This window comes from Rhinopithecus bieti, unplaced genomic scaffold (genome assembly GCF_001698545.2).
Source record: "Rhinopithecus bieti isolate Rb0 unplaced genomic scaffold, ASM169854v2 scaffold_28547, whole genome shotgun sequence".
In the NCBI taxonomy this organism is placed as follows: Eukaryota; Metazoa; Chordata; class Mammalia; order Primates; family Cercopithecidae; genus Rhinopithecus; species Rhinopithecus bieti.
Genome location: NW_016813480.1, coordinates 1,858,646 through 1,873,978, shown reverse-complemented (window position 1 = coordinate 1,873,978; position 15,333 = coordinate 1,858,646). Strand labels below are relative to the sequence as shown.

The window sequence follows — 15,333 nt, the reverse complement described above, 5'->3', positions numbered from 1 at the left end:
ATAAAATTTATATTTTATAGCCAATATAAAAATTATTAATAATATATTTTACATTCTTTTTTCATACTAAGTCTTCAAAATCTAGTGTGTATTTTACAATTAGAGTACATCTCAATTTGGACCAGACACATTTCAAGCTCTCAATATCCACATGTAGTTGGTGGCTACTGTACAGGACAGCACAGATTCCTACCTGTGGTAGGAATCACCAAAGGTTCTCATTAAAAAAGCAGAGTCTGAGCATTTTGCCCCAATTTTGAGTCAGCATGTCTGGAATGGGAGTCAGGAATCCACATTTTGAGCATTTGCTCAGATGATTCTGATATAGTTGTTCAACAGATCACATGCTGAGAAAAGATGATTTATTCTAGTCCATTGACTTGTTTGAAAGATAACATGTGCGTCTCAGTCTCTCATAGTCTAGTCCAAAACCATGTTCCATAGCATTAGTTTAAAGAGACAAGAGATGTCATAACTATAGAAGATATAGGGGGGCCAGGCGTAAACCCGGGAGGCGGAGCTTGCAGTGAGCTGAGATCCGGCCACTGCACTCCAGCCTGGGCGACAGAGTGAGACTCCGTCTCAAAAAAAAAAAAAAAGAAGATATAGGGGAAGGTTGTTTTTTGTTTTCCAAAGAAAGAATGGAGAATTCCTCCCACAAGAGAACCTTTCGGCTGGGTGCAGTGCTCACACCTGTAATCCCAGCACTTTGGGAGGCCCAGGTAGGGTGAATCTCCTGAGCTCAGGAGCCCGAGACCAGCCTGTGCAACATGGCAAAACCCTGTCTCTATCAAAAATACAAAAAATTAGTCAGGTGTGGTGGTGTGCGCCTGTGGTCCCAGCTACTTGGGAGGCTGAGGTGGGAGGATCACTTGAGCCTGGGAGGTGGAGGTTGCAGTGAGCCAAGATTGCACCAATGCACTACAGCCTGGGTGACAGAGTGAGACCTCATCTCAAAAAAAAAAGAAAGAAAGAAAGAAAAGAAAAGAAAATTGTTTTCCTAAAAAAAGAATCTTGCATAGTTTCTCATACAAATCCCGAGGAAAACAACATTTTCCTTCAGCTCTTATTATTGGGCTATTTCTTTTTTGTTTGTTTGTTTGTTTGTTTTTTGTTTTTTGTTTTTTGTTTTTTTTGTTTTTTTGAGACGGAGTCTCGCTCTGCCGCCCAGGCTGGAGTGCTGTGGCCAGATCTCAGCTCACTGCAAGCTCCGCCTCCCGGGTTCACACCATTCTCCTGCCTCAGCCTCCCGAGTAGCTGGGACTACAGGTGCCCACCACCTCGCCCGGGTATTTTTTTGTATTTTTTAATAGAGACGGGGTTTCACCGTGTTAGCCAGGATGGTCTCGATCTCCTGACCTCGTGATCCGCCCGTCTCAGCCTCCCAAAGTGCTGGGATTACAGGCTTGAGCCACCGCGCCCGGCCTATCGGGCTATTTCTGCATGTATTTTCTGAAAATTTAAATCAATACACCTATGAGTAATGTTTTTCTGTTTTTAAGGAGTTTTACTTCCTCAATCATCTGCAAATGTTTTAGGGGAGACTCAGTGTACTGTATACCGCACTCTCAAACAGGAAGTAACTACCTTGTGACTCAGAAAATGCCAGAGAACCAGACTCAAACTAGACCAGACTAATACGGCTCTTTCTGTTTTCATGCAGCAGGTTATATTATCTAAAGCAATGGTGAGACTGCTACTGTATCCTCACATCTGCTTATGTTTTCTCATCTCCAATTTCAACTCAATAATAGTTAAACTCATAATAAGTGAATTTGCTTCCATAAGTATAAAACTGTCCTTCTCAAGGGCAACAAGCAAGGAGAATTATGCTAAAAACGATATCTTAAGAGTCCTTTGTGGTCTCACCTGTATCCGTCATCGAGACCCTTTTGCTCACAAGGAAACGATTTTCGAGAGAAGGTCCATGTACATCTGATTTGTGGGTAGGCTTTAAACCTGACGGAAAAACAAAACTCTTCATATTGGTCAATTTCATAATCTTCACTTGAATTGGTAGCATTTATAAATCCCTTTTCTGTAAGAAAAAATAGGCATTTATGAGTTAGTTAATAATATTCATATGGAAACGTATTGAGAAGATAAAATAAACTTGTATTCATCAGTTTAACACAGGAAAACTCAGGTGTTGGCATGCTGCATGTCAGGTTGGATAATCCGAGTGAAAACCCAGGAGTCCTATCCCTAATTTCTTTTGAAGTTAAGAAATGTTTAAAAAAAGAAAGAAGGAAACAAAAAGAATGGGACGTAGAAAACTGTCTTCCCAGAGAAATGTATAAATAAACCTACAGATTTTGCAGACAATTTCCAAAGGTTGAAAGGATCCCCCACTCCCGTGTGCACACTAGGGGTCTCCTTAGAGTCTGGAAGCCCCTGCTCTCAGCCAGCACCACTCTCTCGTTGATGAGAGAGAGTAAAATAAACTCAAGGCACAAATAAAAGAGCAATCTGGCTAGCAATATTCACGAGGTTGCCTTATGGAACACTTCCTTATTAATCTGCTAAGAGCATCACTGTGTTTCTTAGCATTTTCATTATGGCTGAATGCTGTACCCTAATCTGAGATTATTGAATTGTGGTTATTTTCAGATCCTACATACCCCACCAAAATTTCAGGGCATCTAAGGCCTTGTACTTTGTACTGTCTCTCAGTGCTCACTGCCCTAACAGTGAGGCTAGTTGGTTCTTAGAACCAGTATTTATATTCTATTTTGTGTCAGGCTCTGTGTCAGGTTCTGGAACTACAAGAATAGAATGAATTGTCCTTGTCCTTAGGAAACTTACAGTCTACTGGGGGATAAAAGTACACAAACAGATGGTCATATTACAAAGTGTTATGTGCAAACACAGTAGCATTCAAGCGGGCCTGGTTTCACGGGAAAAGGAAGAGGGTGGGCAGATTATCTTTGCAAAGCTATTCTAACTCAGTTTCTTTCTTAGTGTTTGATAGTAGCATTATATTGAAATCAGAATTTGTACTGCATACCTCACATTCCACACTAAAGCAACTAAAAATAGGAATAAAGATTGTGTGAGCAGCCTGCATTACCTACGATGGTAACCAAAGCGGATTGACTGGGATGCTTTGAAGAGGAACAAGTGTAGTATCCGGTGTCATTTCTTGCCACTGATGATACAAAAGCAAACAGAATCCGTATCATAGTTCTGTTTGTTGAATAGGTACTCATCTCAAAGTAGCTGCCCTAGGTTTTAATAAAACAGAGTTTGCATTTAATGTTTTCAATCCGGACTGTTAGTTAATTGTTCCTGCATTTTCAGAATACAAACTTGTCCTATTACCTCCTCGAGTGCTTTGTTTTCTAATTCCCAGGTGAGCCCGAATCCATGGTTCACATGAACAGCTTTGCACCTTATCCATAAGGGTTCCCCCACTTTAAGAAATAATTGTGGCAATGTGGTCTGAGGAGTTTGATTTAGATCTAGGAGATGAAAACATCCCAAGTGAGAAAAAAGAAAGTGATTATTGCCTTATCACAAAGGATATCCTGAACATTCTGAACAAAGACTTTAGCATCATCTCAAATATTACTAACCACATTAATAAAAGAAGTTTTTAGAGACTGACTCTCCTCTTTTATGAAGAAATCAGCATTTACAGAATCCATAATATTGCATTTACTGGGGCCTAAAGGAATGACAGGATTTCTGAAGTTGAATGATCACCTACGCAGTTACTGTTAGTCCCTGATCGTTGCTAAGAAATAGTCACTGAAAATGAAAGTACGTGATATTACGGAGTTACCTATTGTGAACAGCCTGGTGCATTCCCTGCCCAGTTCATTTCTGGCACAGCACCTTATGTCCGTCCCAAATAATTCATGAAGCACTTTCTCCTCCTTTTTAACAACAGCTGGACTTTCTTCTTTACAACTGCAATTACAAAATAAGTACCATTTGGCCAAACAAGTTCTAAAATTACAAATGAATGCTCAAGAGGAGAACAAAGTTCTAGAGCCAGTTTTAAGGGTCAAATGGTAAGCAAAAGGTCAAAAGGTAAACAAGCCCAAATCTATGGTTTCAGCTAAGAGCTCATAAGGGAGTTAGCTAGTTACTCATTATCTCAATGAATTAGAATAACACTAGGGAGAATTACATAATAAAACAGTTTAAAATTGTTCATGTTTGGTGATCTCTTTGTTGCTGTTGTTTAAAGACAGGGAAAGAAAGGAAAAAAATGAGAAAGAAGATAAAGGAAAAAAAGAGAAGAAAGAGAGAAGAGAAAAAGCATGATTGGGCTTTCATGAAGTTTAGCAAGGTAAGCATCCTTTTCTTCACAGCACTGAAGGGGACACAGTAAGGGATGGGGAAGCTAAAGTTTCAAAGGTCACCCGAGTTCCCGCAGGAACAGAGGAGGGCCAAGGTGTCACCTGCAAGGGAAATCCGCCAAGACTCCCAAGTATTCAACAGAACAAAACTCCTCTCCCTGCCTCAGCAGAAAGCGAACTTTTGTACCACTTTGGAACAAAGTATTTGGTACTTTTTCTCCTTCTATTTGGTCCCATTTAAAAGGAAAAAAAAAAAAAGTTGTTTAGTAAATTTTAATTAGTTCAAACTGCAAGAATTTTACTTTGTGAGAACTTAGCTTTGGCATATATGAAAAACTACATAAACATTTATACCATACTTACTAATGGCTAGGCACTGTTTTATGTGCTTTACATATATCAATTCATTTACTCATCATAGCAATCCTATAAGTACTTGTTGTCATCCCTATTCTTCTGATGAGGCACAGAGAGGTTAAGTAACTTGTCCAAGGCCACACAGCTGCTAAACAAACTAGGGTTCAAAACCAGGCTATCTGGCTCTAGATTCTATATCTTTAAACAATCATATTAGACTGCCTTTCCAGAACAAACAGGACAATCACAAATTGAACATTTAGTCACAAGGAATTTTTCTTTTCTTTTCTTTTCTTTTTGAGATGGAGTCTCACTCTGTCACCCAGGCTGGAGTACAATGGCGCGATCTCGGGTCACTGCAACCTCTGCCTGCCAGGTTCAAGCGATTCTCCTTCCTTGGCCTCTTGAGTAGCTGGGATTACAGACGCCCGCCACCATGCCTGGCTAATTTTTGTATTTTTAGTAAAGACGGAGTTTCACCATGTTGGTCAGGCTGGTCTCGAACTCCCAACCTCAGGTGATCTGTCTGCCTTGGCCTCCCAAAGTGCTGGGATTACAGGCTAAGCCACCGCACCTGACCTAGAATTTCCTTTTTCTTTCTTTCTTTTTTTTTTTTTTTGAGACAGAGTCTCGCTCTGTCACCCAGGCTGGAGTGCAGTGGTGCGATCTCAGCTCACTGCAAGCTCTGCCTCCCAGGTTCACGCCATTCTCCTGACTCAGCCTCCTGAGTAGCTGGGACTACAGGCGCCCGCCACCACGCCCGGCTAATTTTTTTGGTATTTTTAGTAGAGATGGGGTTTCACCGTGTTAGCCAGGATGGTCTGGATCTCCTGACCTTGTGATCCTCTGGCCTCGGCCTCCCAAAGTGCTGGGATTACAGGCGTGAGCCACCGTGCCCAGCCTAGAATTTCGTACTTATAAGAGAATTGTACTTTAAAATCAGTATCTTTCTTTTTGCCCCAACCAGATGCCCAGGGAGCCAACAATCCTGGAACGTAGAGAGACTTTTACTTGTGTACCGTGATGCCCAGGAACGGTCCTGCAGTTGATTTGAGGGGCTCCAAAAAGCCCCTTACCAAAAAAATCCTTGTCCTCCCTATTCACTGGCCATTGTGTATTATTTTTTTATTTTATTTATTTAAATTTTTTTTTCTTTTTGGAGACGGAGTTTTGCTCTGGTTGCCCAGGCTGGAGTGCAATGGCGTGATCTTCGTTCACTGCAACCTCTGCCTCCCAGGTTCAAGAGATTTTCCTGCCTCAGCCTCCAGAGTAGCTGGTATTATAGGCGTCTGCCACCATACCCGGTTAATTTTTTGTATTTTTAGTAGAGATGGGGTTTCACCATGTTGGCCAGGCTGGTGTCAAACTCCTGACCTCAAGTGAGCTGCCCACCTCGGCCTCCCAAAGTGCTGGGATTACAGGCATGAGCCACTTCACCAGGCCCTATACTGGTCATTTTTTAACTTTAAGAAGCCAAAGTTTCCTGTTTAAATGAGCATAAATTAAATTTTACATACAGCTTGATGTCAACTACATTAGAAAAAAGCCAAAAGGAAATTATGAGAATAGAAGCTACTACGGATGTGTCATACCTTTCCCCCTGTGAATCGCAAAGCACCCATTCCACGATCGGCTCTGGAACGCTCTCAGATATGCAGACCAGGGCGTCCTGGTTTTCCATTTTTCTAAAGTAAGGTCTTCTTAATGTGTAAAGCAGGGTATCTAAAGCATCATAAGTTATTAACATTTTACTATTTTAAAAATAATTATTTTAGCAGCCCCTCAAAAAAGGATTCTATGTCATTAAGAAAAGTTCGTATTTTATACCGTAGCAGTGTCTTCTGCACCCCCACCAACCATTACATATACAGATCTTTTTCTTTTTTTAATACTAAAGGCATCAAAAGAAAACACTATATTAAATTTAGCTCTGGCTGCAGTGTCAACTTTAACATTTATCCTCTTGGCCAATTTCTCTGGGTATTTCACAAATCCATAGCTAACTAAAGTAGTCTAGTGAAGCCATGTGAAAATACAAATATTGATAGGCACAGGAAAAAGGAAATTAGCAATAACATATGGCTTAAACCCTTGTTTAACGCATAGTTTAGACCTCAACTTTCTTCCTATAATTTGATCTGCAACTAGTCAGAGATACACTAAGATCCAGAAAGGCAGAAGAAACATGGTAGGGTGGAGTTGGAATTGCAACAGAACTTAGAGGTTTAGTTCAGCCTCCCACTCCCACTGGACCATCACACACACACAAACACACACACACACACATACACACACACCATCCTTCACTCCCAGCTATTTCCAACATAAACTTTCTACTTCTACTTTGACTCTTCTAGGGACTGGAGTTCATGACCTTCCAGGGCAGGTCATTCTAATTTCTGACAAACTTTTCTTTTTTAAGGTAAGTTCCCTATACTGAATTCCAGCCTCTCTCCTTACAATAAATTTTGCTTGAAAATATTATTTATTGTTTGATATATATATATATATGAAAGAATATATGAAGTGTAAATTTCAAAGCATAATAAGAACAAATACCCACGGAGCCACTATCCACCTAATAACTAGAATATTAATAAATACCTTTCGATCTACTTCTGTGCTTCTCCCCATCTCTCAACTGTACATGGCCTTTATCTTGAATTTTGTTTATTATTCGGGGACTCTTCAAAGTAGTTATACCACATAAATATGTGGTGCTAAATGATATATTGATTTATTTCACTCTTGAGCTTCAAAATAGTGTTATCAATCAATATGCAGCTTCCACAACTTCACTTTTTCATCCAACCTTAATGTTTTTAACATTCATCCATGGTTTTACATGTAGCTATACTTTATGTTTTTTTACCGCTACCTCATATTCTGTTGCTATATATACCATTGTTTTCTCATTTTCTTGCAGTAGACATTTGGGCTGTTTCCTTCTGTGTGTGTGTGTGTGACAGGGTGTCTGTCACCCAGGCTGGAGTGCGGTGGTGCAATCTCAGCTCACTACAACCTCAACCTCCCAGGCTCAAGTGATCTTCCTGCCTCAGCCTCCCAAAGTGCTTGGATTAGAGGTATGAGCCACCACACCCGGCCATAGTTTTTTGTATGATCAACCATGTGCTCTGAACATTCCACACATTTGTACTGAGGCATGTGTGTAACAGTTTCCTTAATAACATACCTAAGAGGAGAACTGCTGGTCTACATGGTATGAGCACATTCAGCCTTACACATAATGACCATTTGTTTTCCAAAGGGGTTATATTAATTTATGGTACACACCAGGAGATGAGAGTACCTATTGCTTTGTGTACTTACCAAGACTTCTTAATTTTAAACAATCTAGCAGATATAAAATGGTATTTCATTGTGGTCTTAATTTAATTTATCCATTATTAATTTAACATGTGTTAAAATAATTACTTGGAAGGCCATTAGGCTGAGACAGCTCTAATAGCTTGAGTTCCTATGTAAACAAATCAAAACCCAACTTAAAAAAAAAAAAAAAGGGAAAGAATAAAGGCCGGGCACGGTGGCTCATGCCTGTAATCCCAGCACTTAGGGAGGGTGAGGCGGGAGGATCGCTTAAGCCAGGAGTTGGAGACCAGCCTAGGTAACATGCCGAAACCCCGTCTCTACAAAAACAACAACAAAAAGCAAAAAACAAACCCAATTCAATATGAGCAGCAAAATGCCACTTAGCTTAATCAATGAGGAACTGCAGATTGACCAAACGAGGGACTGCCCTTCCTTAACCAATCAAATCTTTTCTCTGTCTTGCCTCCAGGAACACCTTATAGAAAGACGTCTTACCCTTGAATCCCCTCACAGGAGCCCACCTGCTTACCATCTGGCACTGCCCAATTCATGAATTGCTTTCTGCTCAGATATACTCTTTACAACTTTTAACGTGCCTAAGTTTATGTTTTCACATGTTTCTTGACCATTTAGGTTTCACGTTCCAAAAATGAAATGCCGACTCATGTCCTTTGTTCATTTCTCTACTAGGCTTTCATTTTGCTTTGTTTTTCTTATTGACTTACAGAGATTGTTTATCTTATTGACTTTACATATTATGACTATTAATCCTTTGTTGATTGTGAACTGCAAGTAACTTTTCCCATCTTGTGGTGGATTTTACTTTTTCTCCCTGTAATTTCTTTTTTTTTGAGACGGAGTCTTGCTCTGTCGCCCAGGCTGGAGTGCAGGGGCCGGATCTCAGCTCACTGCAAGCTCTGCCTCCCGGGTTCAAGCGATTCTCCTGCCTCAGCCTCCCAAGTAGCTGGGACTACAGGCGCCCACCACCATGCCTGGCTAATTTTTTGTATTTTTAGTAGAGACGGGGTTTCACCGTGTTAGCCAGGATGGTCTCGATCTCTCCCTGTAATTTCTAACAACTGGTTCTTATCCTACCCTCTAGAGCAACTTTTTAAAAGTCTAGCTTTGATTCCATATGAAAATCCTTCAAATATTTAAAATCAGAAACTGAGATCAAGGGAGATAATTACCATACAAGGTACTTTAACTAGTTAGCTCAGGTTTCCTGACCCAAATCCTAAAAGAATTTCCTGTGTATTACACTGCAGTCAATCTTATCGTGTCCTCAAAAGATTTCCTTCTATATACTACACATTCCCAATTCCTTCACCTGCTCCTAATTTAAAGAATTCCAAATTTTCCACTATCCTGGTTGCTCCATTTTGTCAGTATTCATCTAAAAAAAAAAGTAGAACTGAAATGAATAATCTTCCATTAATTTCCTTAATTTAGACGTTATATTTTCATGAACACTGCCAAGGTTCAAATTTACTTTTTTTGGCAACCATGCCCTGCTAGTGGTTAATACTGAGCTTGTGGTTGACTAAACCCTTTCCTCTTTTTCACACTGACTGTTGCCACATCTCTCCCACCTATTTTTTGGACCCCACCACCTTGCAGAATGCTAAAAATAAGTTATAATTTGCTTGAATAATTGTTGTCACATTTTTACACTGTAAATCTTAAGTGAAAGGAATATACCCTGAGTATAACAGAGACACAGCAGATGCCCACTTACCTTATACAACTATTTATAGTTGGCAAGAAAATTTAAAAAGGAGAGAAAAAGAGAAAGAGGAAGAGAGGGAGAGCAAGAAATGTCCTCGCTTTATCCAACCTGGGGCACGTATTGACTGTCCCACAGAGGCGGTGAGGGACTGGAAAGGGGCAGGAACAAGACCAACATGAAAGAACAGCAAAAGGTGATTCTTGGCTTCGGAGCTTGTAGGGCTCTGGCCCTCCCATTTTCAGAGCAATTAAAGGACTTCCCAGAACAAATTTTGAGTGATTTTGACTTTAGCTAATGTAAACCTTCAGGCTGACTTTAGAACCTTGCCCCACCCCCAACCCCAATAAGATGACACTTCTGGGAATCTCGAGTGCTCTCTTCTGTTAGTAGCTTTGACAGCAAGACCCACACACTTTCTTTCACACAAGACCCAGGGCAGTGTGGTGCAGAAAGCCTCCAGCTGTGCCCACCACCACGCCTCTCAGAGGGTTTGTTTTCTCATCTACATGCATGCGGGATCGCTGCGAGCATCTGAGATGTTACAGGCAGAAGATCCTCAGCAGTTGTGCTTATTCCTGACCCAGGGCACCTCCGTGGGCCGGACACACACGCTTTGTGCACCTGAGTCACTGACAAGGAAGAGGGCAGCCTGGCAAGTTGTGTCAATGTGTGGGAGGGAACCTAATTTTAAGTAATATTAACCCAGGGTTTTTGGAGCACTGCACTGGCCCCCTAAAGGCACGAGGACCTGAATGAATGCAGCCACTTTTAGTCCTTCTTGGTCATGGAAGGTGAAGCAGCAAGTCAGTGTGCATAGCACTGAGTCTGTGCATGATGGGGACAAAACAAGGAGAAGCCAAAAAGCACATGCAGGTGGTGCCTCTGCCAACCGCACAGCTGCCTCCCTTGGTAAGAGTATTTGGACTGTTCCTTACAGTTTGCATATGGTCTGGCATGCGTGTGGGCCTGCGCTGTCCAACACAGTAGTCCCTAGCTGCATGGGGCTATTTAAATTCCAATTTTAATGAATTAAAACTAAATAAAATGGAAACTTTAGTTCCTCAGTCACCTTAGCCACATTTCAAGTGTTCAACAGCCCCATGTGGCCAGTGGCTGCTGTATTGGAAAGAGCAGACAAAGATCATTTTCATCATCTCAGAAAGTTCTATTGGATCATGCTGAGACCTTCTAATCCTGTGAGGTACGTATTTTTATCCTCATTTCACCAACAAGGGAATTGGGGCTCAGAGAAATTGTGACCTGCCATAGGTGGTAGTATCAGAACCAGAAATCAGAACCGAGGTCTTCTGATTCCAAGGTGAAAATGTTTTCCATTTCTTCCCTGTCAGCCATCTGCTACTGAACAGAGGATGTCCCAGGTGTTTTTGGCAGCAGTCACATTCTGAGAGTCCACGGCACACATCAGTGATTCATCAGTGATTCTCAGTTCTCTATAGGTTCTACAGAGGGTTGACGGGAATCTAATCAATCCAACGAGGTATCGAGGGAAACATGAATATATCTAGAGGAGCTGGTCAAGCTAACAGGTTCTAAACCACTCCTTTGAAATACTGTGGTATTCCAGGCTGGAATGCTAGTAGCAGGCTGGACTTACTTCTTATACTCACTGTAAACAATATTGTGTAATTGGTAGCTTCACTCTGAATAAAAAGTAGGTATTCTCCAGCTTGGGTTTCTGTCATTTTCAAAATGACCATGGAAACAACTCCTCTGCAAAACAGGAAAGAGAACAGTTATTTTGGAAAATGTGTGAAACTAAAAACAAAATTTCACAGTGACTAAAAAGGCAGTTTGGTACTCCAGCGTTCCCCGACCGGCACGGAAGCTGCTCTGTGGAGAACATAGCTTCTGTCATGTGCCCAGCACTCAGCCAGGGCATTGCTTGTTGGACTCTGACTTTTAACCAGTCCTCCCCTTGGGGATGGGAGAGCTCTATTCTGGTGCCATCATCTCATCTTCCCTGAGCTTCTAGGAGCGAAAACTCCCATCTAAAAACACACAGGAGGCTGGGTGTGGTGGCTCACACCTGTAATCCCAGAACTTTGGGAGGCCAAGGCAGGCAGATCACCTGAGGTCAGGAGTTTGAGACCAGCCTGGCCAACATTGGTGAAACCCCGTCTCTACTAAAAATACAAAAATTAGCCGAGAATGACAGCAGGCGCCTGTAATCCCAGCTACTCAGGAGGCTGAGGCAGGAGAATTGCTTGAACCCAGGAGGTGGAGGCTGCAGCGAGCTCAGGTCACACAACTGCACTCCAGCCTGGACGACAAGAGTGAAATTCAGTCAAAAAAAAAAAAAAAACTGAAATAACAACAACAACAACAACAAAAGCACAGTAAGCCGGGTGTAGTGGCTCACACATGTAATCCCAGAACTTTGGGAGGCTGAGGCTGGCAGATCACTTGAGCCCAGGAGTTCAAGACCAGCCTGGGCAATATAGTGAGACCCTACCTCTATTTTTAAAAAAATTTTAAAAACGGCCTGGTACAGTGGCTCACACCTGTAACCCCAGCACCTTGGAAGGCCGAGATGGGTGCATCACCTAAGGTCAGTTGTTGAAGACCAGCCTGGCTAACATAGTGAAACCCTGTTTCTCCAAAAAATACAAAAAATTAGCCAGACATGGTGGCGCCCACCTGTCATCCCAGCTACCTAGGAGGCTGAGGCAGGAGAATCGCTTGAACCTGGGATGTGGAGGTTGCAGTGAGCTGAGATCGCACTCTTGCACTCCAGCTTGGGCAACGAGAGCAAAACTCTGTCTCAAAAAATTAAATAAATAAATAAATAAATAAATAAATAAATAAATGTCCACACACAGTGTTGGTGATACAGTCCCTTCAGCAGTGGCATGCCATTTCCTTCTATGACAAAGCACCCTCTGTGATCACACGTGACCAGTCACCTGGTCACCAGCCTCAGTCTCAGTTTCCCACTCACAGAACACTGAGGTTAAAAAAAAAAATTCCCCTAGTTTGTGCCTTTCTCTGTCTAAATGAAACAACTCAAGCAAAATCTGACAAAAGGCATGTTCCTATGAAGTAATAATTACACTGAATATCACTTAGATGTAAAGAGAAAGATGTCTTGGCGTCAGTGTTTTTAACTTTTCAGATAATTAGTAAATATAAATTGGGTTAGGGGCATTCTCTTCCAAGAGATAAGTAGGATGTGTAGTTGGTGCTATCCTCTCTAAAGCTGACAGTCCTCCTAGCACTTTGTTGAGTGATGTTGTATTTAAATTCACACTTTCTGGTCAGGCATGGTGGCTCATGCCTGTAATCCCAGTACTTTGGGAGGCCAAAGTGGGTGGATCACCTGAGGTCGGGAGTTTGAGACCAGCCTGACCAACATGGAGAAACCCTGTCTACTAAAAATACAAAATTAGTGGGGCGGGGTGGCACGTGCCTGTAAACCCAGGTACTCGGGAGGCTGAGGCAGGAGAATTGCTTGAACCCAGGAGGTGGAGGTTGCGGTGAGCCAAGATCGCGCCATTGCACTCCAGCCTGGGCAACAAGAGTGAAACTCTATCTCAGAAAATAAAAATAAAATAAAATAATAAGTTCACACTTTCTGACCTTTAGACCCTTAACTGTGCAAAGTGTAGTCTTTCTCCAACAGTGTTAGCATCAGCTGGGAACTGACAAAGATGCAGAATCTCAGGTTCTACTCATCAGAGTCTGCATTTTAAACAAGATCTCCAGGCAATCCAAATACAGGCTATATTCGAGAAGCCCTGCTTTAAAGCAGCAAGCAGGTTCAAGAGTGCCTGGGCCTGCATTCATAAACACAGTCAATTAGTAGGATACATACTTTTTTCTTCTGCAAAAATAGATTTGCTTCTGCAGGTCTATTTTGATGATATGCTTTTCTTCTCTGAACCCTTCGCCTGGCATGAGCCACCACGTCTGCAGTCGCAGCAGTTTGGGAGGCAAGGTAGGAGGACTGCTTGAGGCCACGAGTTCAAGACTAACCTGGGCAACATATTGAGATGCCTTCCCAATAAAAAGAAAAAAATGTGGCTGGCACAGTGGCTCACGCCTGTAATCCCAGCACATTTGTAGCCAAAAAACAAGAAGTGAGTAATACAATCTCAAAAGAGGAAAGGAAATGAATGTGTTCCAAGATTTAGAACTCAACTTGAGAACTATACTCACTGTCCGGCAAATCACTTAAGAGAAGAATGTATTTGACCTTAAAAAAAAAATACAAAAAACTGGTACAAGGTGATCACAGAGATGTTCTCCAAGACCCTATCAAGGGGCCTGATACCCTTTGCAGGCCATTTGGGTACTGTTTACTACATAGTTCCTGGAAAGCGCGTGCCTTCTCTACACCTGTGGGACAACAGGACAGCCGCAAGAATTCGAAAGAAAGGCTGTGTTAAGAGGGCATTTAATTGACCTATGTCCTTTGCCCTATCTCATTTCAGCAAGAGGACAAGGACAGCAGGGGGCGGCAATCAGCACAGAGCTATACAGGGTTAGGACACGACCCACACATCTTGGCTAAGACATTTTTCTGGATGAGACCAATGGTCCTCACAGACAGATCAATGTCTTACTAAATAATCTGTAGATAGCACATAACATTGCAATTCTGCTTATCATATTGTGAAACAAAATAGATAAAATCAAATGTTCTTTTCCCAAGCATTTCCCAAAAATAAATTTCCTTTAAAAAAAATTTTTTTTAAAGGAATTTCTTGGCCAGGTGCAGTGGCTCATGCCTGTAATCCCAGCACTTTGGGAGGCCAAGGTGGGCAGATCAAGAGGTCAAGAGATGGAGACCATCCTGTCCAACATGGTGAAACCCCACCTCTATTAAAAATACAAAAATTAGCTGGGCGTGGTAGCGGGTGCCTGTAATCCCAGCTTACTCGGGAGGCTGAGGCAGGAGAACTGCTTGAACCCAGGAGGAGGAGATTGCAGTGAGCCAAGATCACGCCACTGCACTCCAGGCCTGGCAACAGAGCAAGACTCCGTCTCAAAAAAAAAAAAAAAAAAAAAAGAAAGAAATTTCTTGCTACACTAACAAGAATGAAATGAAGGCTTCCTAAATTTTATCTTTAACATGATATCCATCTAAAAAACAAGACATTTAAAAAATCCCAAATAGACCCGGTGAGGTGGCTTACGCTTGTAATCCCGGCACTTTGGGAGGCTGAGGCGGGTGGATCAGATCATCTGAGGTCAGGAGTTTGAGACCAGACTGGCCAACATGATGAAACCCTGCCTCTATTAAAAATACAAAAAATTTAAAAAGAAAACAAAAAACATTAGCCAGGAATGGTAGTGGGTGCCTATAATCCCAGCTACTCAGGAGGCTGAGGCACGAGAATTGCTTGAACCTGGGAGGCAGAGGTTGCAGAGAGCTGAGATTGTGCCACTGCACTCCAGCCTGGGAGACAGAGCAGAAATCCGTCTCAAAAAAAGAAAAAGAAATGGGGTCAAGGCCAGCTCATAAAAGGGAAGGAAGTCAGTTCCCTGCATGAACACATTAGTTAGGTCTGCAATGGCCTGGTCTGTACAACCTGAATTCATGACTTCTGCACTTTCAGCGCTTGTGAGCCTCTCTAATTGTGGGTCAGG

At 42.0% G+C, this 15,333-nt stretch overlaps 1 protein-coding gene and 1 long non-coding RNA gene across 4 annotated transcripts in view; one reads left to right on the top strand and one right to left on the bottom strand.

Moving 5' to 3' along the window:
* LOC108512946 (uncharacterized) overlaps positions 1–7,111 on the top strand; it is a 31,053-nt gene extending 23,942 nt beyond the window's left edge. Inside the window, exons 2-3 of one of the 2 annotated variants that reach the window (XR_001880758.1) lie at positions 4,196–4,297; positions 7,022–7,111. This is a non-coding gene — a long non-coding RNA (uncharacterized LOC108512946). Of the gene's footprint in view, positions 1–4,195; positions 4,298–5,631; positions 5,720–7,021 lie in introns of those variants that run through there. The other variant, XR_001880759.1, reaches the window with a different exon arrangement.
* FLT3 (fms related receptor tyrosine kinase 3) overlaps positions 1–15,333 on the bottom strand; it is a 110,581-nt gene that overhangs the window by 44,664 nt on the left and 50,584 nt on the right. For both annotated transcript variants that reach the window (XM_017848523.1, XM_017848522.1), the window contains 6 exons: positions 11,339–11,454; positions 6,257–6,386; positions 3,785–3,912; positions 3,322–3,461; positions 3,071–3,224; positions 1,870–2,038 (listed from right to left, as the gene is read on the bottom strand). In XM_017848523.1, the coding sequence (XP_017704012.1) occupies positions 1,870–2,038; positions 3,071–3,224; positions 3,322–3,461; positions 3,785–3,912; positions 6,257–6,386; positions 11,339–11,454 (837 nt within the window). The remainder of the gene's footprint in view (positions 1–1,869; positions 2,039–3,070; positions 3,225–3,321; positions 3,462–3,784; positions 3,913–6,256; positions 6,387–11,338; positions 11,455–15,333) is intronic.